Consider the following 23619-nt stretch of genomic DNA (forward strand, 5'->3'; position numbering starts at 1 on the left):
GTCACTTTGACTATTGCAACTCTAAGTATTTGTTGTAATTTAATCAACTCAAGTCACTCAAATCATTGGTCAGAGAGCTGAAGTGAACTTTGAGATCAGATCTCACATTTTAAAGAAGAGGAAAGTTGAGGCCAGGATGTGGCAGAATTGGGAATGGAATTTTGTTTCCTGGGAGCCTGTTGACAGATATATGCCAACATTCTGGATACTATGCTGTTGCTTCTGATTATTATAATAAAATATGTGCATATCTACAAGTTTCAAACTCATGGCTTTGGGGCTTGTATATGCGACAAAGACTGATGGTGGAGACACATGAGCAATAGGGAATGGTGAGGGCTACAGCACACAGGAGAGTACATGCCCTGGCCAACAGCATTGAAATTCCAACGTTTCAAAATTTGATAAGGTCCAAACACAAATTCACTAATTCAATCTGATCTTGGGTTATCAATTTTCCCTTCCTGCGTTAAAGCCACATCAGCACTACATATTTTTTTAAAATATTTTATTGATTTTTTACAGAGAGGAAGGGAGAGGGATAAAGAGTTAGAAACATCGATGAGAGAAACATCGATCAGCTGCCTCCTGCACACCCCCCACTGGGGATGTGCCTGCAACCAAGGTACATGCCCTTGACCAGAATCGAACCTGGGACCCTTGTGTCCACAGGCCGACGCTCTATCCACTGAGCCAAACCAGTCAGGCAGCACTACATATTTTTCTAGCTAGGTTAATTTACCCAACCTTTGCTAATCCCTGATTGAATAGAACATTCTTTCTGTGGTGTTTGTGTGTATGTTTGTATGTTTGCTCAGAGTGCTTCCAGCACAGGTATCATAATTTCTTTGAGGGTTCTTGGCCTGCCTTGTGCATATTTCATCCTTTAAAAATCACATGGATTTTAAGAACATGAAGTATAGTCACAAGGATGACAATGCTCCTTTTGTATTACACTCTTTATTCTTTATTATTTTTAGACTAGAGGTCTGGTGCATGAAAATTCATGCACTGGAGAGGGGGTCCCTCAGCCCGGCCTGCCCCTCTCACAGTCTGGGAGCCCTCAGGGGCGGGAGGCGACCTGGTGATCAGGGGAAGCGATGCCCCCATCACCCCTCTGCTGCTGCCACTGCTGGCAGCACAAGCCTCAGCCAGCCCTGGTTACCTGAGCCTTGGGTGGCCCTGGGTGGCTGGGTGGCTGAGAGGACTGGGGGACTCTGGAGGCAGGTGTGTGGCAAGTCTGGGCCCACTTGGTGCATGCCTGCCACCCTGGTGGGGCTAGGGGACTGGGCACCGCCATCTTTTGGCTGTGGGCACCACCATTTTGAGGCATGGCAGTCAATTAGCATATTCCCTCTTTATGAGATAGGATGCTTTGGGAGGAGGTATAGTCTATGCAGCAAGAAGAAAAAGATAGCATGCTATTCCAAAATGCAGAGCTTGAGACCCCTTAAGGGACTGCTTTTCCTCTTTATTTCTTGACTGAGACTGAATACTCATGAAAAGAAGAAACATGTAATATTAGAGCTTTAAGAGACTTTGGAAATACATTCATTTTGCTAACTTTTTTTACAAAAGAAGAAATAGATTATCAGACAAAGAAAGTGATTTACTCTTGGTCACACAGCAAGGTAGGAACAGAGCTGGAATTATTTATAACTCTGGACTCCTGATTGCTATTCATTGAACGCTACAAAGACTATGTGCCAGAGGAACCAGAATGTGAATGCCAAGGTAGACTGCAAGACTGTGTCAGATACTGGACCCTCTGGCCATTTTCTTGGCCTGATCTAATGCCTTGTGGTTTGATCGTGTCATATCATCTCTGGACATATCTAAAGCCTGAGGCATGGGTATGAGGGCCACTAGAAAGATTGGAGGACCTAAATCAGGCATCAATTAAGTTATCCTTTAATGACCAGCTCAAATATCACCTCCTCTAGGATGACTTTATCAATCATTCCACCCAGAAATAATTAGGACTCTGCATTTTCATGATACCTTTCCAAGCCCTCTATATGACCAAAGTGGTCAAGTCTGATCTTGTCCTCCTGACTGAACGTGGAATCTCTGGAGTCAGGAGCTATTATAGTCTCTGCATATTCTTCCTCCTTTCCTTAGTCCAATTTTTGCACTTTCTTAGGTGTTCAGTAAATGACCATTGACTTGACAGACTGACTGACTTTGATTCTTGTGAAAATCCTCTGGCAGTAGAATTTCTGAAAGAGGAAATGAATTTTTATAAGTTGCCTGGCGAAAATGGTAACCCCAGACACCAGAACATTTCAACTAGGCAAACATTGGCTGAGCACCTTCTCTGTGTTGAGTACCACGTGGGTGTTGTTGAACTTGTTGTTAAACCAGGTGGTTTTACCTTCAAGAAAGAAATTGAAATAGAGATAGATCAGATAGAAAAGAGTGATAATATATGGACAAATAAAATACAAGCAAATCTGAGATAGAAATAATATACTGAGGAAACAAGTATTTTTATCTAGGGAGCCTATATAGGAAGTTGTATGTGCATTTGGCCTCAAAATATAGGAAAGATTTCAATGACAGACCAGGAGGAACATATAATAACCTTTTTCATGAAATAAGAAAGAATGTCTCTGGCAGTCTAGAGCAAATGTTTAAAGATGGTTGAATACAGAGCATACCCATGGTGCGTGGCCCTATTTGGCTAGAGATTAGGGTGGATGAAGAATTTAGTGATAGATGAACCTGAAAAAAACACTGTAGAATCCGATTGTGGAGAGAGTTAAATGTCAGGCTCAGAATAGGAAATGTTATCCTTCCAAGCCTACTTTGAGATGAGTAGTTCCAATTGTGTCCACTCCCTGCCACTCTGGATGTGTTAGCAGTGTTTTGTGAGCATCATGCCCCTGGCCAATGTGAGGCACACATAGCCAGCAAGGTAAAGTGGCTTTTCTGGATATTGCTTTCATCTGTATTTCAGCTAGATATAGGCCATGCTGATGTCTTGCTCTTGTGTCTACTAGAGGTGTCTGAGTCTCAGATAAATGAATCTTGGAAGAATCTTTCAGCCCCCAACCCCAAATGCATGCCCCTGCACTTGGTCCTCTGGAATGTCTTGGAAATGTCCGTGCAGTGAATGGGAGCCTTAGAGACCCCACTTGCTGCAGAAGCATTCATACTTTATGTAGAAGAGCAATGCTACCCAGCTGACAGATAGAGGGGGGAGAGTGGACTTTAAAGAGAGACTACGTTTTTGAGATTATGACCTCTACCCTTGGGAGTAAAATGATATTGATTATAGCGTTGGTTTCTAGAAGAACTGGCATTTTATATTTTTCTTGTTCCTCACTTTTTTTTCATGATGCTTTGTACCAGACGTAGAACTCCTCTCTGGTGATTGCCAGCAGTGAGGTAATGAAAATCACTGCAGCAGATGGAAGAGACCTTTGTGGCCATTTAGGTCATTTTCTACAAAGGTTAAAGCCAATTTTTTGCTTAATAAGTACTCTCTCTTCTTCTTGATTTAGTCAGAGGAAATGTCTCAGTATCCTTATGTCCCCTTCCTGTCTGGATAGTTCCTAGCACATATTCAGTACCTTGGGAATGATGCTTGAATGAGTGAGTCAGTACCACTCTAACAAAAAAGATGTTTGTCTTTATTTTTGTTTGCTAACTGTAAGAAGGACTATGACATGTTATTTCTGTTCAATCATTTTATATATATATATTTCCAGGGACCAGGTAGAAGCAGACCTGATATTTCTGGGATTGCTGATCTTGGAGAATCGATTGAAGGAAGAGACAAAACCTGTCCTGGAAGAGCTCATCTCAGCCCGGATAAGGACAGTAATGATCACAGGTATATAAAAAACAGTAGAAAGCAGTAAGAATTTGATGTGGAAATAGAGATTCACTCACTTAGCAAATATGACTGACTACCTACTATGGAGCAGACACCATTCTAGTGCTGGAGATGGGCAACAAAAAGGCAACGTTATTGTTCTCACTGAGCTTACTTTCAGGTGGGATGAGATAGAAAGTCAATCAATAAATTGGCAATCAAAAAATCAAATAAATGGCTAGTAATGAGTGTTATGAGGTACATAAAACAAAAAAGGGTGATGTGGCAAAGTGTCCAACTGGATACCTTGGATGAGGTGTCTTATCTGGGAGGAGACACTTGAAATATCACTTGAATGAGAAGATATAAGCCATGCAAAGATGATGATTTCATTGTCAAATATTAGGAGAAAAAGAATGCTTAGTCAACATGATCTGTAAACTGCACTCAAAACCCACCAATAATGTTCTGCAGATTTAAAAACAATGCTGTCCTCTCTACTTCTACTCCTAAGCCCCAAATCACACAAATAAGGGAGAAGTGAAGAAAGATCATGCAAATGTGTGAAATTTCCTAATGAATGCTTCTGAATGGAGAAGAAATGATTTCCTAATGCATTCATATTTTTTAAGTGTGGCTTCCCTTTCCCTGATCTCATAGACACATTCAACTCTATTAATTGTGTTACCAAGATAGAATATTTCTCTACCCCACATCCCCTGAACCCAATTCTACTGTTGGGAACTCTAGAATATTTTTATTTTCCCTTCTCCTATTCCCATCTCCACTATCCAAGAGACTTTTGGACAATGTTTACTCTCTCCCTTTCCAGTCCCTCTATCCAACTTTTAGGTGTTGCTGAGTTAATTTATTACTTATTAAAATATCCCCTACATTATGATGCCTCTGTTTCAAAAATATTTAGCACTATATTCACGTTCTCATAATCTATCCTTAATCATTTAGACTTATGGAGAAACAAGGGTTGATTACCCTCCCTCTTTACTTCTTCCCTCATATTAAATTTCTGTTCTGTTTCTTCCCTTGCTTGGTTATAATATTTTTCTCAAGAATTGTCCTTGGACAAGATAGAACGATGATATGCTCTCCGATTTCTTACATAGCCTGGAATATCTCTTTGCTCTGACAGTTGAATGAGTATAGAATTTTTGGGTTACAATCCTTTTTTTCTTAATAATCTGTATGTGTCTTTCCTTTGTCCTTTGCTTTTTAGTGTTGCATATTACAAGTTCAATGCCAGTCCACTGTGGGTGGCTTGTTCCTTTCTGCATATGATACTTTTCCTTTAACTTTGAAGTTTAGAAATGTTATCAGAATATGCTTATAAGTTTCTTTTTTCATTAATTTGGTCTGGAACATAGTGAACACTTTAAATCTGTCTTCTTCCTCACAGGAAATTTTTTTCTATTGTTCAAAAATTTCTTCTATTGTTCATTTAATTATTGCCTTTATTCTTTACCTTTCCTATTTCCCTTTTAGAGTTTCTATTATTCATATGACAGGCCCCCTGCATATACCCTCTCAGTTTATTATCTTTTTTCTTTTAGCGGATATGTTTTTATAATTATGCTTTGTGCTTTAAGATTTTTTTTTTGTACCCAGTTTATTTAAACCACAAGCTCAGGTCTCAAAAATGACTATTATCTTCCCTAAATCACCTGCTGAATTAAGTTCTTAAATCATGTTTTGTGAGTGGTTTTAAACTTTTTAAAATTTATATTTTTTAGTGCAGTTTTAATCTGTCTCCTGCAGCTACTCTACTTTACCAATCATGTATTCTGACTGTTTCTCCTTATCTTTTCTTATTTAGCTGCTGGGGTTTCATAAATAGGTTGTTATGTAGCTTTGTCAAATGTCTGAGACTCAGGCCTCGGTTGCATATTCTAAACAGTAGAATTCCAGTGGCTGGTAGATGCAAAAGGGGCTTGCATTGCAAAGCAGAACAGCTGCTGATGTCCTGCCGAGGCAGGTAGAGGAAACCTCTTAGCTCTCAACCTGAGGGTACAGCATCTCCTTCCCACCACTTAGACTTTTGAGGATCCTCATAAAGTTTTGGTAGAAACCTGTGTTAAGGATAGCGATCCAGATCTTATATTATTTATTGTTCAGTAGCTCTAAAAATGACAATATCTGTACCTACCCTTTCAAGAAGCCTTACAACCAGAAGTGTTCTTTACCTTCGTTCCTTTATAGTTGTCATGTATATGACAATGAAAACTCCACCAGGCAATGTTACATTTTTTACTTTCAACAGTCAAGAATTAAAGAACATAAATGAAGAAAAATAGACTTATATTTACCCCAAATTTTATTATTTCTGTTGCTATGTTTTTATTCTTCATATTCTAAGTATCATTTCTTTTTAGTTTAGAGACTTTCTTTTAGCCAAGTTGGTGTGGCTCAGTGGTTGAGTGTCCACCCATGAACCTAGAAGTCACGGTTTGATTCCCAGTCAGGACACATGCCCAGGTTGTGGGCTCGATACCCAGTGGGGGGCATGCAGGAGACAGCTGATCAATGATTCTCTTTCATCATTGATGTTATATCTCTCCATCTCCATTCCTCTCTCTGAAATCAATAAAAACATTTAAAAATTAAAAGAATTTCGTTTAGCATTTCGTTTTGAGCATGTTCTCTAGCAAAAATTATCTTAGTTTCTCTTTATTTAATGTCTTTATTTTTACTTTATTCCTAAAGGATATTTTCATTAGCTAAAGGAGTCTGAGCTTATAGTTTTTTTTCTTTCTGTACTTTAAAGATGTCATTCTACTGTCATCCTGCCTCCATAGTTTTTAATCAGAAATCTGTGATAATTTTCATTAGACTCATATTTTTTTATATATACTGTATTGGTTTTCTTTTCCTAGCTGCTTCTAAGACATTTTCTTTATCTTTTGTTTTCAGCAGTTTGATTATGTGTCTGGATGTGGTTCTCACTGAGTTGTTCACTGAGCTTCTTGAATCTGTGAATTTAAATTTGTAAACACATTAGGAAGTTTTCTGCTATTATTTTTTCAAAAATAATTTTCCTATTCCAGTTTCTTTCTCCTCTTTTTGGAGGACTTTAATGACAAAAATGTGAGTCTTCTTAATATTTTTTCAATCTCTTTTATTTTATTTTAAGATTTTTCTCTCTGTTCTTCAAATTGTATAATTTATATGGTTCTATATTCAAATTCATTGACTCTTTTCCTCATTGCCATTCTATTGTTGAGTGCATACAGTGAATGTTTAAAATTTCAGTTATTATATTGTTTAGTTCTAAAGTAGCTACTTGGTTCTTTTTTATAGAATATACTAGAGGCCTGGTGCATAGATTCGTGCCGGTGGGGGTCCCTCAGCCTGACCTGCACCCTCTCGCAATCCAGGACCCCTCAGGGATGTCAGATAGCCAGTTTTGGTCCAATCCCCACAGGCCCGATCTAGACAGCAGGGAGCCCGATCCTGTGTGTTGAGTGTCTGTCCCCTGGTGGTCAGTGTGTGTCACAGCAATCGGTCATTTGGTCATTCGGTTGCTTAGGCTTTTATAAATAGAGATACTTCTTTCTGTTGAGGACTTCTATCTTGTCATTTATTTTAAGAGGATTAATGTGGAGGAGGCTTACAATAGCTCCTTTAAAACCAGTGTAATAGTTACAACAACTGGGTTATTTTGGGACAGGCAATTGTTGATTACCTTTTCTTGAGAATTGGCCAGACTTTCAGGTTTTTTTGTATATTGAGTATCCTAAATATTCCAAATATGATTTTTTGAGATTTTGGATACTGTTAAAATTCTCTGAAAAATGATTTTGGGTTTGGCAAGAAAAACTCAGAAATATTGGAGATGATTAATATTGCCTTTGTTATTCTTCTTTGGGTTTGTTCTGCATGTGCACAGCTCTGAGTTGGGCTGGGGACTTACATAGTTCACATACTGAATTTGTCTCCTTATCTAGGACTTTCTTTTCCGGGATTTCCCTCATAACTCTCCAGCCCCAGGCACCCCTTTTCCTAGTTCTTCTGGCCAGAGAGGCTAGTTTCTCAGATATTTTGCTACCTGCACAGCTCTAGGGTTAAATATGTGAAAGGAAAAAGAAAAAAAGCTGAGAATCTTAGTACCTGGTAGATTGTTTCTCCAAATTTGACTCTCTTTCATATTCTACCTGCTTATGTTTACTTTCAAGGTCCTTGGGTAGTTGCTCTTTGTATTTTTTCTCAGTTTTCCATTGTTGTCAGTAGATTCTTACTAAATGTTTACCAAGCTGTTAAAAAATGACAGAAGTAAATTAGAATTTCTTACTCTATTACAAAAATATATGAAGTAACCAGATAAAAAGCAGCAAGAACCAGAAAAGCAACCATGAAATCAAGGAAGGTCAGGGCTGAGGGAGACCTTAGAGCAGTGGTTCTCAACCTTCTGGCCCTTTAAATACAGTTCCTCATGTTGTGACCCAACCATAAAATTATTTTCGTTGCTACTTCATAACTGTAATGTTGCTACTGTTATGAATCGTAATGTAAATATCTGATATGCAGGATGGTCTTAGGCGACCCCTGTGAAAGGGTCGTTCGACCGCCAAAGGGGTCGCGACCCATAGGTTGAGAACCGCTGCCTTAGAGGTTATGTCTCTTCACACCTATAATCAAGACTTGACTCCTTATCCTAGTTTTCCAGGCCCTCTAAGAATTTGTCCTATCTCTTCAACCTCATGTTAGGATGGTCTTCCTTTCTTCTAGGTGACAATCTTCAGACTGCAATAACAGTGGCCAGAAATTCTGGAATGGTTTCCGAAGGCCAGAAAGTCATTCTCATTGAAGCGAGTGAAAGTACTGGGTCCTCATCAGCATCCATATCTTGGAAATTAGTAGAAGAGAAGAAGCCCACTGCATATGGGAATCAGGTATTCTTAAAAACAGACTTTCAGCCATATTATCTAACTTGCTTCACAGTGTGGGTAACTGAGCAGCTTTGACTGGCAGAGGTGTACAGGTGACCTAGGGTCAACATACTTCTCCAAATCTTCACACATGCAGTGTGAAGTGCTCAATTATATCAGTTTCCCATATCCTTCCAACTGAGCTTTAAGGTACAGTGCATTCATGGGTGCTGGAAAGAATCCATTCTTTTAAACTTAAAAAGTTTTTGTCTCTGTATGAGAAAGAATATAGTAAGGGGGCTCTGACTCCAACTTCCCGTTTTTGCCATGCTTGCCAGCCACCCTGTTGAGTTCAAAGGGGATGTAATCCCTAGGAGAGATACCACTGTGTGAAATGGAAAATTAGACTGTATCTTCAGGGTAGGGAAGAAGTGTTATTCATTTATCTCCAATCTTGTCAGTATCCTATTTCTATTGTGTCCTTGTGGAACAATATTAATTCTTTAAGAAAAAAAAAACCTGTAAGTTCTCACTTCAGGGAGAGATTTGTTAAGCTACAGTGCTTTTGTATTTTACACTTGAAATGTGTGAAATGTGCTCTTCTCTGGGACTCACCGAGATCAAATCAGGATGAGAACAGGACATGAGTAAGTGTTATTCTCCTATTTACTATAGAGCCTGTGATGTGCAAAGATTGATCTAGCAAAGAGAAAGTGCTTCTCTGAGGAATCAGGACTGGAGTTTGACTTTTACAGAGAGACCCCGGACTGCCAATAGTTGTCTTCTCTCAGAGATGCTGTGGTTCCTATCCACTCTACCAAGTCTGAAATAACTGTGTCTGGCTTTGCAGGACAATTACATTAACATCAGGGAAGAAGTCTCTGAAAATAGCAGAGAAGAAAGTTACCATTTTGCCCTAAGTGGAAAATCCTTTCAGGTTATAAGTCAACATTTCAGCAGCCTATTGCCAAAGGTCAGTTCTCAGAGGGTACTAATTTCCTGGTAAAGATGCTGACAATGTCATTTACAGAGCATGATCCTCAGTAATTTCACACCTCTAAATAGGTAAGATATCCCTATTGAACGACTCATGAAAGAGGCAGATAGTTTTACAGAGGTTACTGTTGTCTCTTATCCTACTAGATTTAAAATAAGTAAACTTGCCTGGCCAGTGTGGCTCAGTTGATTGAGCATTGTTCAATGCACCAAGAAGTCTCCAGTTCAATTCTGTCAGGGCACAGGCCTGGGCACAATCCCCAGTAGGGGGCGTGCAGGAGGCAGCCGAATTATGTTTCTGTCTTATCATCGATGTGTGCCATGAGATGAAAAAGGTTGAAAATCAATAATTTATAGGATTAAACTAGTGACTTCTCAAGTCATCAGGATTGCTTTTGGGTAGCTGTCATTATATTGCCATGGTTAGGAGTCTCACAGTATAGTGGAAATTCTGCAATTATACAAGAAGACAGGCTTGAATAGAGGAATTTCGGTAGATTTTTCATGGAGGACCTCTACACAGAAAAGAGTCAAATTTAACAACTTTTCTGATGAAGAATGAACCCGTAGTGGGGGCAGATGATTATTTGTATTCAATTACTCACCATCTTAAGCACTGCTTAAGAAAAAAAAAAGACTTTGAGGCTTAGTAAACACTAAACCGAGTTTACTGCCAGGGAGAGCAGGGGGCAGGCAGCTCTAACACAGAGAAATTTAGATTCTATAGAATGGAGCTCAGGTGGAGGGGCTGGTAGAGGTTCTTATATTACCAAACCATCCATGTCCCATAGTCTAAATTAGGCTTGGGGTATCAGCTGAATTTTACAACTGATCAAGCCCAGATGGTATGGTAAATCAAAGACCACAGATAGTTACTTTACTATTTCATCAGTAGGTGATTTTTTCTGCTAATTCTGAACAAATTTCTGAGAGGTAGTTGCCTCATTTTCTTTTCCTGAGATTCTTACAATTTCTCATGTTCTATTGGCTTAAGGTTCCATAAGATCAGGATTTTTCAGGACCACATTCTCTATGGCAGCTGAGTTAAATTAGTATAGGTCATCATGTTCACCAAATATTTTTATGAAGTAGTCATCTTTATTGATTTTGGCCTTCCTGATCACCTATCTGATGACCTATGTCCCAATGCCTATTGTAAAATCCAAAGGAAGACTTCTTGGAAAACAATACTTTTTTTCTTTACCCTGTCAGTGTTATGAGTGTTATTAATTATTTCATGTATGACCAGCTGACATAAAAACTATTTCTCTTTTGGGTTCCTTGCAGATACTGATGAATGGGACTATCTTTGCAAGAATGTCTCCTGGGCAGAAATCCAGTCTGGTGGAAGAATTTCAGAAACTGGAGTAGGTTCTTTTCCTATTCAGGTGTGAAGTGCAAGGGCCATGGCAGTCAGGGGAAGAGGAAGAGGCACCGGAAGTCACTCTGTTTGGCGAGGACAGTGGTTCTTAACCTGGCCGCACACGTTAGTCACCTTGGGAGCTTTGGAAAAATAACAATTCTGATTCATTTGCTCACATGGTGCTTGGACATCAGTATTTTTTCAAAACTCCTCACATAAGCCAATTTTTCATCCAGACTTGAGAAGCACTGACTAGACCAGTGATGGCGAACCTTTTGAGCTCGGCGTGTCAGCATTTTGAAAAACCCTAACTTAACTCTGGTGCCGTGTCACATATAGAAATTTTTTGATATTTGCAACCGTAGTAAAACAAAGATTTATATTTTTGATATTTATTTTATATATTTAAATGCCATTTAACAAAGAAAAATCAACCAAAAAATTGAGTTCGCGTGTCACCTCTGACACGCGTGTCATAGGTTCGCCATCACTGGACTAGACCATAAATGTCATGAAAAGGTAAGGCGAGAAACAAGCCTGGAAAGGTAATGTGTGCTCAGCTCCCAAAGGGACAGGGAAATTTAGACTTCATTTTTACCATTTTTATCACAGTTATGATATAGGAAGATTTACATGATGAGAGATTCACATAACCTTCACAATATTAAAACAATCTATGCCAAAGCATCCTCTTCATCCTAAATCAGAAAAATGATTTATCTTCCAACACAAAAGGTCTCCATTGATAGAATGGGCAGTCCAAGTAAAGTGCCCATCGTTTGGGACCCTTCTTTCCTCTCTTTCTTTCTTTCTTTCTTTCTTTCTTTCTTTCTTTCTTTCTTTCTTTCTTTCTTTCTTTCTCTTTTCTTTCTTTCCTTATGTTTTGGTAAATGAAACTCATAGAGTCCTGAAGGTTTCCTCTACTTCTGGTGCTGGACCACATAGATATGACTCCTACCTCTACTCACTGCAGCTCCATCCTGCTACTCACTTGATTAAGTCACTAGGCAAGCATCTCCATTCAGAACGCTCTGTCTTCTCAACATGGTTGAAAACTTAGACAGTAAACTAGTTGCCTTTATAGAGCAATGTGTGAAAAGAAGCACAGCAAGTTCTTTAAATGCATTCAGAGTGCTCTTTCCTTAAAAAGCAGACTATCCATAATCTTTGCCAACAATTTAACAGAGTAGTATTCACTCAGCCTCAAAAAGCCGCCCTGAGGAAGGGATGTATTTCTTCAACTTCTGGGCCCGGCACTGAAGTTTTTGTTGCGTGACTGCTAACATGGCAGATTTTTTCCTTGTGTACTATTAACAGCACAAACAAGTAAGTTTTATTTATGATTTCAGAATTTATAAGGCACTTTCCCATATTGCACCTCACTGAATACTCTTAACACTGTGCAGGGGAGAAATATGCTAGTCTAAACAGTAAAGTGATCAGGTCAACAATCTAGATCTTGCGGCTTCACACCCTGTGCCCTCTCCACCATGCCATGCTGTCTTACATATAATTGTGAGCATCCTGTTTTGCAGTTGACAAAGCTGCTTCCTAAACAGTAACGTGCATCATTCCTGAATGTGCTTGGAGTCAGGAATGATGTCCTGGATTTCTTATCCATTGTAGGAACTGCTGAGTCAAATTTTACTTTTTAGTCAAACCAGACTATCAGGGAAACTCCATTAAAATAATAAGTTTAAACACTAAGCAATGAAGCTCATTTTATCTTTTTAATTAGAGAAATTATCATTTATGATTGCTTTGATGTATTCCACAATTGACATGGTTCGCCTTTAGTTACTTTGTAGGTATGTGCGGCGATGGAGCCAATGACTGTGGGGTAAGTTGTTGCCAGTGTCTGGGACCACAGTCTCACACTGGATTGTACTTGCCCAGAGCCCTGCAGAGATAGTATTTTCTGGGATATACACTCTCTCCACTCCTCTTGTTGAAGAAACTGATGCTGATCATTTGGGAGAGTTTTGGCCAAAGCTACATAATAACTCAGTGGTCATTATAGACTAAATGGGGTAGGATTTGGTTCTGAAGTTCCCACTTCTTTTACTGGGTGGCCCAGTGCCATCTCTTTCTTATGTGGCAGGCAGATCAAAGTCTGGTGTCATCTCCTAGCTAGTGTTTGGGCCCACAAGCCACCTTGTGGACAGGTTAACTGGCCCCTTTCTTATGAGGCCTCAGGAGAGATGTATGTGAGTGTGCACGCACCGTAAGCTAACTCTTTGCTTTCAGGCTTTGAAAATGGCTCACGTGGGCATCTCTTTATCAGAGCACGAGGCATCTGTGGCCTCACCTTTCACTTCCAAAACTCCAAACATTGCGTGTGTACCTCAACTGATCAAGTAAGTAAGCACTATACACCAACATTGTTTTAATCTCTCCTGCCTTCTAGGTACAGATCCCACTGTTCTTTTTATTTTATTTTATCATTTATTTATTTAAATTGTTTTTTTTTTCAATTACAGTTGACTTTCAATGTTATTTTGTATTAGTTTCAGATGTGCAGCATAGTGGTCAGACAATCACTTTATGAAGTGTTTCCTCTGATGTTTCCGGTACCCAACTGGCATCATATTATCAACTATATTCCCTTTGCTTTACATCCCATGACTATTCTGTAACTACCAATCTATACTTCTTAGTCCTTTTACCTTTTTCACCCAGTCCCTACGCCCCTCTCCTCTGGCAACCATCAGTCTATTCTTTGTATCTGTGAGTCTGTTTCTGTTTTGTTTGTTCATTTATATTGTTCTTTAGATCCCACATACCAGTGAAATTATACGGTATCTGTCTTTCTCTGACTGACTTATCAGATTCCATTGTTCTGCAAGTCAAAGACCAGAGAAACTTTGCATCTTTGGGTGGGGAGGAGCTTTGCAGGAGAATGCGGTCAAACATTCTACTTCCCAGTGGACTTCCCCGGAGTGAAAATAACCCTGGGAGAGCAGTAGCATTTCTAATAAAAATCACTGAGTAGGTTACTTTTAGAAAGTTGGAATCTGGCACTTGTTACTGCTTTGACAGTGTTGATCATATTATTATGATGATGATTATTATTTAAATGTATCTTCTTAGATGCTTGATAATGAGGAATTGAGAGAAATTTTCTCTCCCCATTTTCTTTCCTTCCTCTTGCCTCTTTATGCTGCCTTGGGATATCCTTCCTGTCTCTGGTTTCCAAAATATTTATTTTGGCTGCTTCTACTAAAATTTCCCTTGGTGCTTTATCTCCACCACGCCCTCGAATATATACTTCTGGTACATTCTTTAAATGACAGAGGTAGTTAGTACTGTGGCTGCTTTGGGTTATTATAACTAGTATCTATAATAATAAAAGCATAATATGCTAATTAGACCAGATGACCTTCCAAACGAATCCGGGGCTGCGAGGGCCAAGGCAAGCCGTCGCGGCTGCGAGGACCGAGCCCCTTGCACAAATTTTGTGCATCAGGCCTCTAGTGTGTTTATAAAGTGTTTTAATGCCTGTTTTATTACACGTCAAAAAACCTGGAGATGTAGGAATGGTCACTATTTCTTCTACAAATAAAAAAATTGAGGCTATGGGAGGGGGCTGGATTGAGGCAGGCAAAGGGGGAGGGGAAACATAAGGACATGTGTAATAGTGGCAACAATAAAAAAAAATTTGAAAAGTAAAAATTTTAAAAAAAAGGAAAGAAAGAAATTGAGGCTCAGAGAACTACCCAAGCTGACACAGCCATATAGGTTTGGAGATGGTATTAGAATTAATTTTGTTTAAATGTGTTTTATCTACAAATGCCATACTCCTTTCCCCATATTAAAATGATGATTTGGCTAGCTCCTTCCCATTTTTATTTCTTTATTTATTCATCTGTTCAACAAACATTTATAATGTAGACACTTAGTGCCAGGAACAGTTGGAGGCAGAAGCGAGTAAATCAAACGTCCCTCCATCGCATGACGTTTTCCTCCAGTGAAGAAGTCAGGCAATAAACACATGCACAGATAAATCAGGGCCAATGTGAAAGGTAGGAAGATGACCAGGGAGGCGGAATTGGCTGTGCCAGGTGAGGTGGTGTGGGAAAGCCTTTCTAAGGAGCTGAGGAACGGGAGAAACCGTCTTCTAGGCAGAGCGAATGGCAGCAGCAAAGCCCTGGTACAGGAAAAAGCTGCGGGTGAGGATAAGGCTTTGGAATCCCAGGAAACCATTACAACCAGAAGTAAATTTACACTCTATTTTTTTCCCAAATGAAAGAAATAAAAGTGGCATTTTACAAGTAATTTATTTTATGCTTTTATATATATATATATACCCTTTACCCTCAGAAAAACAATAGTAACAAAAATGAACAAACTCATTGTTTCTATTTAAATGTGATACAGGACTAATTTGAATGTGTATATTATTTTAGTCCAGTTTTAGAAGAAGTTGGGACTCACAAATGAAATTTGAATGAAATATTTGGGCAAACTCCTGAAGCACCTGCATGAAACTAGCCCCCAAACCTGCAATGTTACTTATAGTCCTTGGTTCACAGATGAAGAAACTGTGACCCAGAGAAGGGAAATGACCTTCCAAATCACATTAGTGAGTAGGTATGAGATCTGGGACCAGCCCAAGTCCCCAGACTCTGAGCTAAAATAATGTCTGCAGAAAGGATAAGAGTAGCTCTAAATCTGGCTCCCTGGTTGGATCGAGGCCCGTGGACCTTGCAGTGGAATTGGCCTTTCCTGAAAATGTAGTCATTTAGCTCGCTGACAGCCGCTCCCACTGGCTTGAGGCTGTCCCGTCTGTCAGGCACACAATGGAGTTAATCAGACTTTTGATCCTTTCTCCTGAGCTTAGCTGAACAGCACAGAATAACTGACCTCATTTTGTTTCATCACTTTCATTACTTTCTCATTTCTTTTCTCACACAGGGAAGGACGTGCTGCCTTCGTTACCTCATTTTGCATGTTTAAGTACATGGCTCTGTACAGCATAATTCAGTATGTTGGTGTTCTGCTGCTCTACTGGGTATGACTTGGGACCTAGCCTCTTGGTTAGTGAGAACTGGGACAAGGGGTGGTGCACTCTCAACACGCAATGCCTCTTAAAGTGCAAATAGGAGATTGGAGCACTAACAGCCCCTCTAAAAATGATCGTTCATGTTTTGAAAATAAATCAGAAATAGATACATGCACACAGGAAAAGTTGTTGGTGTGAGTTCTCTGAGAGAGAATTATCTAGTGGTAGTTGAGGATCAGAAAGGAACACATCACTTTCTCTCTTGCTGTTGCTTTCACCTGCTTAGACCAGGCCTCTATCTTTCCAGTCCAATGTGGCTGACCTCTTGCATACCACTCATTAAAGAGATGATTCTCTGATTGGGTGCTGGACTGTTTCAAAACTGACTCTCCCTGGAAAAATAAGGCCTGCTTATCAATGTTTGCCAATTTTAGTGGTGTAAATACTCCCACCATGGCTGGAGTCAAGTGATCCAGCTGAACATGGAGTTGGGGAGACACGTACAATAGCATACTTTATGTAGTACTTGCACCATATAGATACAAGAGTTACAAATAATCTCAAGAACATAGATAACAGTAAAGTATAGGAAAATGATTGGGAAGTACCAAGTTTTGAGTACTTATTGCCTCTGTTTTCATTATAATTTATTTAATAGTAAATTTGTATTATTACAGGGGTCCTCAAACTATGGCCTTCAGGCCACATGCAAATACAAATATTGTATTTGTTCCTGTTTTGTTTTTTTACTTCAAAATAAGATATGTGCAGTGTGCATAGGAATTTGTTCATAGTTTTTTTTAAACTATAGTCCGGCCCTCCAACGGTCTGAGGGACAGTGAACTGGCCCCCTGTTTAAAAAATTTGAGGACCCCTGATTTAAGATTTTATATAGGCTGTGTTTAATAGCCAGGTCACACAATTTGTAAAAATCTAGCAATAGACTCTTATGAGCTAGTACAAGCCAGCACATTACTGACTCTCTGCACATAGGGACTTAAAAATTGACATATTGTACCACAAAAAAACACACATAGGTCTTGGGAGGGCTTTTACTATTTAACCGAACATAAAAGGAGAATATCCATGACTACTGCTTGTGGACTCAACATGTGGGGGCTTCTTATATTAGCTATCATAGAGAAAGGGAACTCTGTTTGTGCTGGAGATATCTAGATTTATCTCTATGTCTTGCCCTCTCGCTCCTGGTTTGAAAGTTTTAGCTCTGTTACCTTTGGAATACCTATGTCTTTTCCCACTCACTAATGAATGAACTGGAGAAGAAGTTATTTGTAGATATTTGATTCTATTTTTAAATCACAATAACTCTTGCTCAAAACTAGAGTTAAACATAGGTCATCATTATGGCCTTTCCACCAAGGGGTAAGTTACTTGAAATATGTAAGACATAAAGAACATCAAGGTGCTTTATCAGGGACTTTCTATCAACATCCAAGAAAGCAAATAGTTGGTTCAGTTGTCATTTTCCATCAGTAAAATTTAGGTAAGATCACCACACATTTGTCATTTGTTACTATTGGGAATGCACTCTTTTAGTGTCAGATGACACCCCAACTTTTCTGCTAACAAGTAGAGAAGAGAGCAGAGATGAATCTGGGAGAGTGAGCTAGTCCCCTCAGCAAGGGGAGATAGTGATGCACAAAGGACCCAGCCCAGAATGCACATGATCGGGGCCTCCTGGTTGGACAGGATTTCACAGCCTTGCCTTTGGCACTCCCACCAACATAAACAGGCCTCTGACCACACCATCTTCTAAGTAATTTACTTGACAATCCTAAATTGCCATGAGAAAGTGAATGAAATTGATGTCAAACTTCATCCAGAAGGTCACAACTCTTTTGAGCTGTTTTCCTTTTTATTTTCAGGAGACCAACAGCCTGTCAAATTACCAGTTTCTGTTCCAGGATCTGGCCATTACAACTCTTATTGGTGCAACAAGTAAGAAGTTTTTAAATCTTTCTTCCCAGAGGTGCTCCCCAGAAGGCCCCCCAGGAGGGGAGGGCAGCAGCTGCAGCAGATGTGATGTTTGACTTATTCCCAAAGGTGTATACAGAGAGGGAAAGAGGAAGGAATTCTCATTTTTGAGTGCTGAAAAAAGTGCTAGCAAAGGAAAAGCTGGCTAGTCATTTTGCTATTTTTCACAAAAGATGGAGCGTCCATAAAGGTCACGAAATATTAAAAAACAAACAAAAACAACACCTTGAAAATCAAAAATGCTGGCTTTGGTGTGCTTTTACTAGTAGGTATAGTTATAAGTGAAATGTGCTTAACATATATCTTGTATGTTTTTCATCTCCAAATCCTAGCTTCACAAGATCTAGAACAGAGAAAAGTCCTCTTGCCATTAAGCCACTCCCACTCCCACCTTCTAACTAATAAATGAATGTCTTTACAATTTCCCTGCTATGGGATTTTCTTCCTACCCAAGCACTAACAATCATCTTTTCCAAATTCTCTGCTTTCCTCTCTGTTTCATATAAATGCCAACAGCCCCACTTGTACTTTAAATCCTACCTCCCCTTACCTTCTTAAGAACTTTGTTCATGTAATAATCCCTTCCTCCATCATGGTCATCTTTTCTCTGGGCTACTGGATCATTCCCATCAGCATATAAATATATTTCTATACCTTCTTTCTTTAAAAGTTCTTCCTTGCCCAGCAGGCGTGGTTCAGTTGTTGAGCATTGCCCCAAGAACCAGGAGGTTATGGTTCAATTCCTGGTCAGGGCACATGCCCAGGTTTTGGGCTCAATCCCCAGTAGGGGGTGTGCAGGAGGCAGCCGATCAATGATTCTCTCTCATCATTGATGTTTCTATCTCTCTCCCCTTCTCCCTTCCTCTCTCTGAAATCAATAAAAAATATTTAAAAAATAAATAAAACTCTTCATTGACAAAAATCCACCACTATCTGCTGTCCCCCTTATTGTAAAAGTAAAACTCTTCATTGACGAAAATCCACCACTATCTGCTGTCCCCCTTATTGTAAAACTTCCCAATTAGTTGTGTATGCCCACATTCTCCACTTGCCATCTCTAATTCTATAATTTCAATCAGCCAGATTCTAACACTTAAGGACATGAATTTGGATGCTTGGTCTGTGCTGATGTTTGGGAGGGGATAGAGTGGTAGGTTGGCAAATGTTTAACAAATGGCTTTCCCCCCCAAAATATGATTTTACATATACGCACATAAATTTATCATAAACTTTACTGAAAAGAAAAATGTGTGGTGAACAATTTTCAAGTAATAATCAAATATACAATGTCTTTCTTGTAAATTCCAGTCTGTCAATTAATTCTCACAAAATGCTTTCACTGAGTTTTACCAAATTCTTGTATCCATAGTCAACCTAAGCTATTGATGACTGAATTAGTTTTCACATAAAACTTTCTTGACATTTTTCTTTCCCTGAATGACAAAACAACAAAAACTTATGTTGAAATTTTAGCCATCCATCAGTGATGCAAACAACTTATTTCTGAATTAGATAATGGTTTTTGAATGCTGGAAGAATATTTCCTCGGTAAAAAAAAGAAAAAATTTGTTCATGATGTAATGACTACAGACATGACACACTTTTAAGTGTACTCTCCATTATTAACTTCAAGAACATAGATAATTCTAAAATATAAAATAATTTAAAAGTTATCAGTTTTGAGTGTTCATTATCTTTGTGTTTTTTAAAAAAATATATTTTATTGATTTTTTTACAGAGAGGAAGGGAGAGGGATAGAGAGTTAGAAACATCGATGAGAGAGAAACATCAACCAGCTGCCTCCTGCACATCCCCTACTGGGGATGTGCCCGCAACCAAGGTACATGCCCTTGACCGGAATCGAACCTGGGACCCTTCAGTCCGCAGGCCGACGCTCTATCCACTGAGCCAAACCGGTTAGGGCTATCTTTGTTTTTCATATATTTATTTAATTGTAAGTTTACATCCCTTATTTTTTATAATGGCTGGGTTTAATAATTGGCTTGCAACTTTAGCAGAAATTGGCCTTGGTGAGCCAGCTCCAGCCACCACTGGCTGGGAGGATGCATGCTACTGATGCATGAAAAGGTACAAGTCTCCCATTGTCTCTTTACACGCCTCAGGGTCTTGCTTCCACACTATTTCTTCTTATATCTTCTCATCACAATCTTAACAACCATCATGCCAACTTATTTTAAAAACTTGTTCAAAGACTGTTTTTGGAGAACGTGTTCAGGGGGAGAGAACTACCATCATTGCTTCAGCAGCCACCTTACTGATGCTGCTCTTGTCAAGTCTACCAGTGACTTCCGTTGACGGCAATGGCCACTTCTCTTTCCTGATTGTACTTGAATCTCTCAACAGCACACTCCTTAAGCAGAAGTTTTCTTCTCTTGGATCTGTGATACCACACACTCCTGGATTATCTATCACTTTGGTGAAGACAGTTTTCCCATTTCTTTTGCTGACCTCTGCTTCATTACCTGTCTTCTAACTTTTGAAATGTTATAAGTCTTCATTCCAATGTTCTTGGGTTCTTTTGTCTTTTCAATCTACACTGTCTGCCTAAGTGAATTCAACCAATCCTATGACTATACATGCTGATATAGCCCAAATTTACATCCCTTGCCTTGATGTCTGTCCTGAGCTCTGGAAATGTAGCTACTCAGCACCTAATGTTGGATATTTAACAGAATGTAGGCCTAGCATGCCCAAATAGAACTCTTTATTCTATCAGATCTTACAGCTAACAAAACCATTAAGTATTTACTATTTAGTCTGTACTACTTCCTGAAATAGGTGTAAAAAAAAAGCAGTAAATATTGTCAAGAGAGCAATGCAAAATGGAACAGGGAGGCCTCTAGGAAGCGGAGCTAACTCACCTCCCTCCATGTGAAAGTGAACTTTTGAACTGAGCTAAACTACAAATGGCTACATCCTGAATTGGCTCTGCATCACTGAACTCTCTATTAAGAAATAACAATTTCACCTAGAAACAATTAATCATGTATAGCATAGCGCAAGTCTGCCTGCCAGCACCAGTCACAACTCTCTCAAAACAGCTTGTATAACTCCTTTGGAAACCCCACATTTTTCTGTCTTTCCCTTGGCACACAATCAGGTTTCTACCCAAATCTGTGTGCCATAAATTTCATTTCCTAAGGCCTCAAATACAGCTTTTGTTTGCCTTGCTGTTCTTGGTCAACATTAATTGATATTGGCACTTGAAATATGTCAGTGAAAAAAACACACACAAATAAAATTCCTTAAAATAGCATCATTAATCTACCTAGTTATTCAAAGATCTGGAATTATCCTTAATTTCTCTCTTTCTTTTTTTTTAGCCTTCACATACAATACATATGAAATTCCTATTGACTCTACCTCCAAAAAATATTCTATATCCCTTCTCTCCATCTCTATCATAGCCACTGTCACAAATCATTGTCACTTCTCCTGTAGATCACTGCAATAACCATACAACTGTCTTGCTTCCACTCTTATTGCCCTCCCCTCACTTCCATTTACCTTTCAAACAGCGATGAGAGTGCTAGTTTCTTTTTTAATTTAAATATTGTTGTCATATTCTTGCTTACAATGCTCAAGTGGCTTCTCATTTCCACTAAGGGCAAAGTCTTCCATAATTTATTTTTGCCCACTTCTCCGACTTTATGTCTAACCACATTGCTACTTGTATACTGTTCCAGGCACCCCAGTCTTTCTGTCTCTTGAGCATTGCCAAGTTGTGGTCATCTCCGCACCTTTGATTTTGCTATTTCCTTTGCCCAAACTACTTTCTCTTTAGATCCTCATGTGACTTTGACTTTCCTTTATTACTCAGATTTTAGCTCAAATGTCACCACGTCATAAAGATCACTTTAAACAATGACCAAGCCAGTTATTCTGTAGCACACAATTCTGCTTTATTTTTTCACAGTACTTGTCACAATCGGAAAGTATGATATTTATCTGTTTTATTTGTTTTTCCTGCCTCCCCTCACCCAGAGTGTGCACTTCATGAGAGTAGCACCTTGTCTGTCTTGATCACTGCTGTCTTCCCAGTACTTCTAATAGAGCCTGACTTAGCAGAGGAGTTCATTAAACACTTGCTAAATCTATTGAAAGAACACTCTTGGACAGTCCTTATCGTTAACAGAGTTCTCTTCACATCAGGCCAAATCTATCTCTTTGTAAGTTTCCCCATCACAGTTCTGCCATTTGGGGAGGCACAGCATAGTCTGAATTCCTCCCCAGGACAGTCTTTCAGATATTTGAAAACAATTCTCATTTCTTCTATGATAACAAGCATCTCCAGGGTTTTTCTATTTTATATATATCCTATACTAGAGGCCCGGTGCATGAAATTCGTGCACTCAGGTGGGGGAGGGGGTCCCTCAGCCTGGCCTGTGCCCTCTTGCAGTCCAGGAGCCCTTGGGGGATGTCCAACTGATGGCTTAGGCCCGCTCCCTGGCCTCAGACATTGTTAGTGCTGCCACGGAGGTGGGAGAGGCTCCCACCACTGCTGCTACGCTCACCAGCTGTGAGCCTGGCTTCTGGCTGAGCGGCACTCCCCCTGGTGGTCAGTGCACATCATAGCGACCAGTCATTCCACCATTCAGTCAATTTGTATATTAGCCTTTTATTATATAGGATAATAAAAGCCTAATATGCTTAGTGTCTGGTCATCCAGTCATCTGTTCAACCAATCAAAGCATAATTTGCTAATGATATGCTAAGGCTGCTCAACCACTCACTATGATGTGCACTGACCACCAGGGGGCAGTCGACCAATCGCTATGATGTGCACTGACCACTAGGGGGCAGATGCTCCAACCGGAAGTTTAGCTTGCTGCTGGGGTCTGGCCGATTGGGACTGAGCAAGATGGGCCGGACACGCCCTGGAACCCTCCTGCAGCCCCTCCCTTCAGCTGGCCCCACCCCTGATGGGGTCACAGCTGTGCACGAATTCGAGAGGAAGGGAGAAGGAGAGAGAGATAGAAACATCAATGATGAGAGAGAATCATTGATCATTGATTGGCTGCCTCCTGCATGCCCCCCACACTGGGATCCAGCCCGCAATTTGATCATGAGCCCTGACCGGGAGTCAAACTCCTGACCTTCTGGTTCATAGGTCAGTGCTCAACAACTGATCCATGCCAGCCAGGCTCAGGTAGTGTTTTGACAGAGATTTCCTTGAACTCTGTCAGTTTAAAAAATATGAACGAAGAAATACCTCCCCCAATCTTTGCAGATTGGTTCTGTGCCCGGCACTTCAACACTTAGCCAAGCTTGTGTTGAGTCTAGAGATCATCCAGAGCTGAAAGCATAGGGGTTTTCTGGTCATTTCTGAGCATGTGTCTTGTCCTGGTCATGTACATGGCTTTCCATATTCCCCCAGTACGCACAGGTGATGGTGAATACCACAATCTCCCAAAGAAACTTTAGCTTTTCTTTCCAGGCTTTAGGCATTTATTTTATGTGTCATCTTTTGCCTCCGTGACTGCAGGTAGTTTGTTAACCTTGCAATGCTTTGGAGCAGTGCATGCTGCTTTCCCACCCCAAG

General features: G+C 39.8%; 1 protein-coding gene across 3 annotated transcripts in view; it reads left to right on the top strand.

Moving 5' to 3' along the window:
* Positions 1-23619, top strand: part of ATP13A4 (ATPase type 13A4) — a 124726-nt gene that overhangs the window by 85643 nt on the left and 15464 nt on the right. For all 3 annotated transcript variants that reach the window (XM_014545323.1, XM_005873203.2, XM_014545324.1), the window contains 8 exons: positions 3714-3838; positions 8561-8724; positions 9551-9673; positions 10984-11063; positions 12857-12899; positions 13307-13416; positions 15974-16070; positions 17948-18020. In XM_014545323.1, the coding sequence (XP_014400809.1) occupies positions 3714-3838; positions 8561-8724; positions 9551-9673; positions 10984-11063; positions 12857-12899; positions 13307-13416; positions 15974-16070; positions 17948-18020 (815 nt within the window). The remainder of the gene's footprint in view (positions 1-3713; positions 3839-8560; positions 8725-9550; positions 9674-10983; positions 11064-12856; positions 12900-13306; positions 13417-15973; positions 16071-17947; positions 18021-23619) is intronic.

The sequence above is a fragment of the Myotis brandtii genome, unplaced genomic scaffold, assembly GCF_000412655.1.
Source record: "Myotis brandtii unplaced genomic scaffold, ASM41265v1 scaffold4, whole genome shotgun sequence".
Lineage (NCBI taxonomy): Eukaryota > Metazoa > Chordata > Mammalia > Chiroptera > Vespertilionidae > Myotis > Myotis brandtii.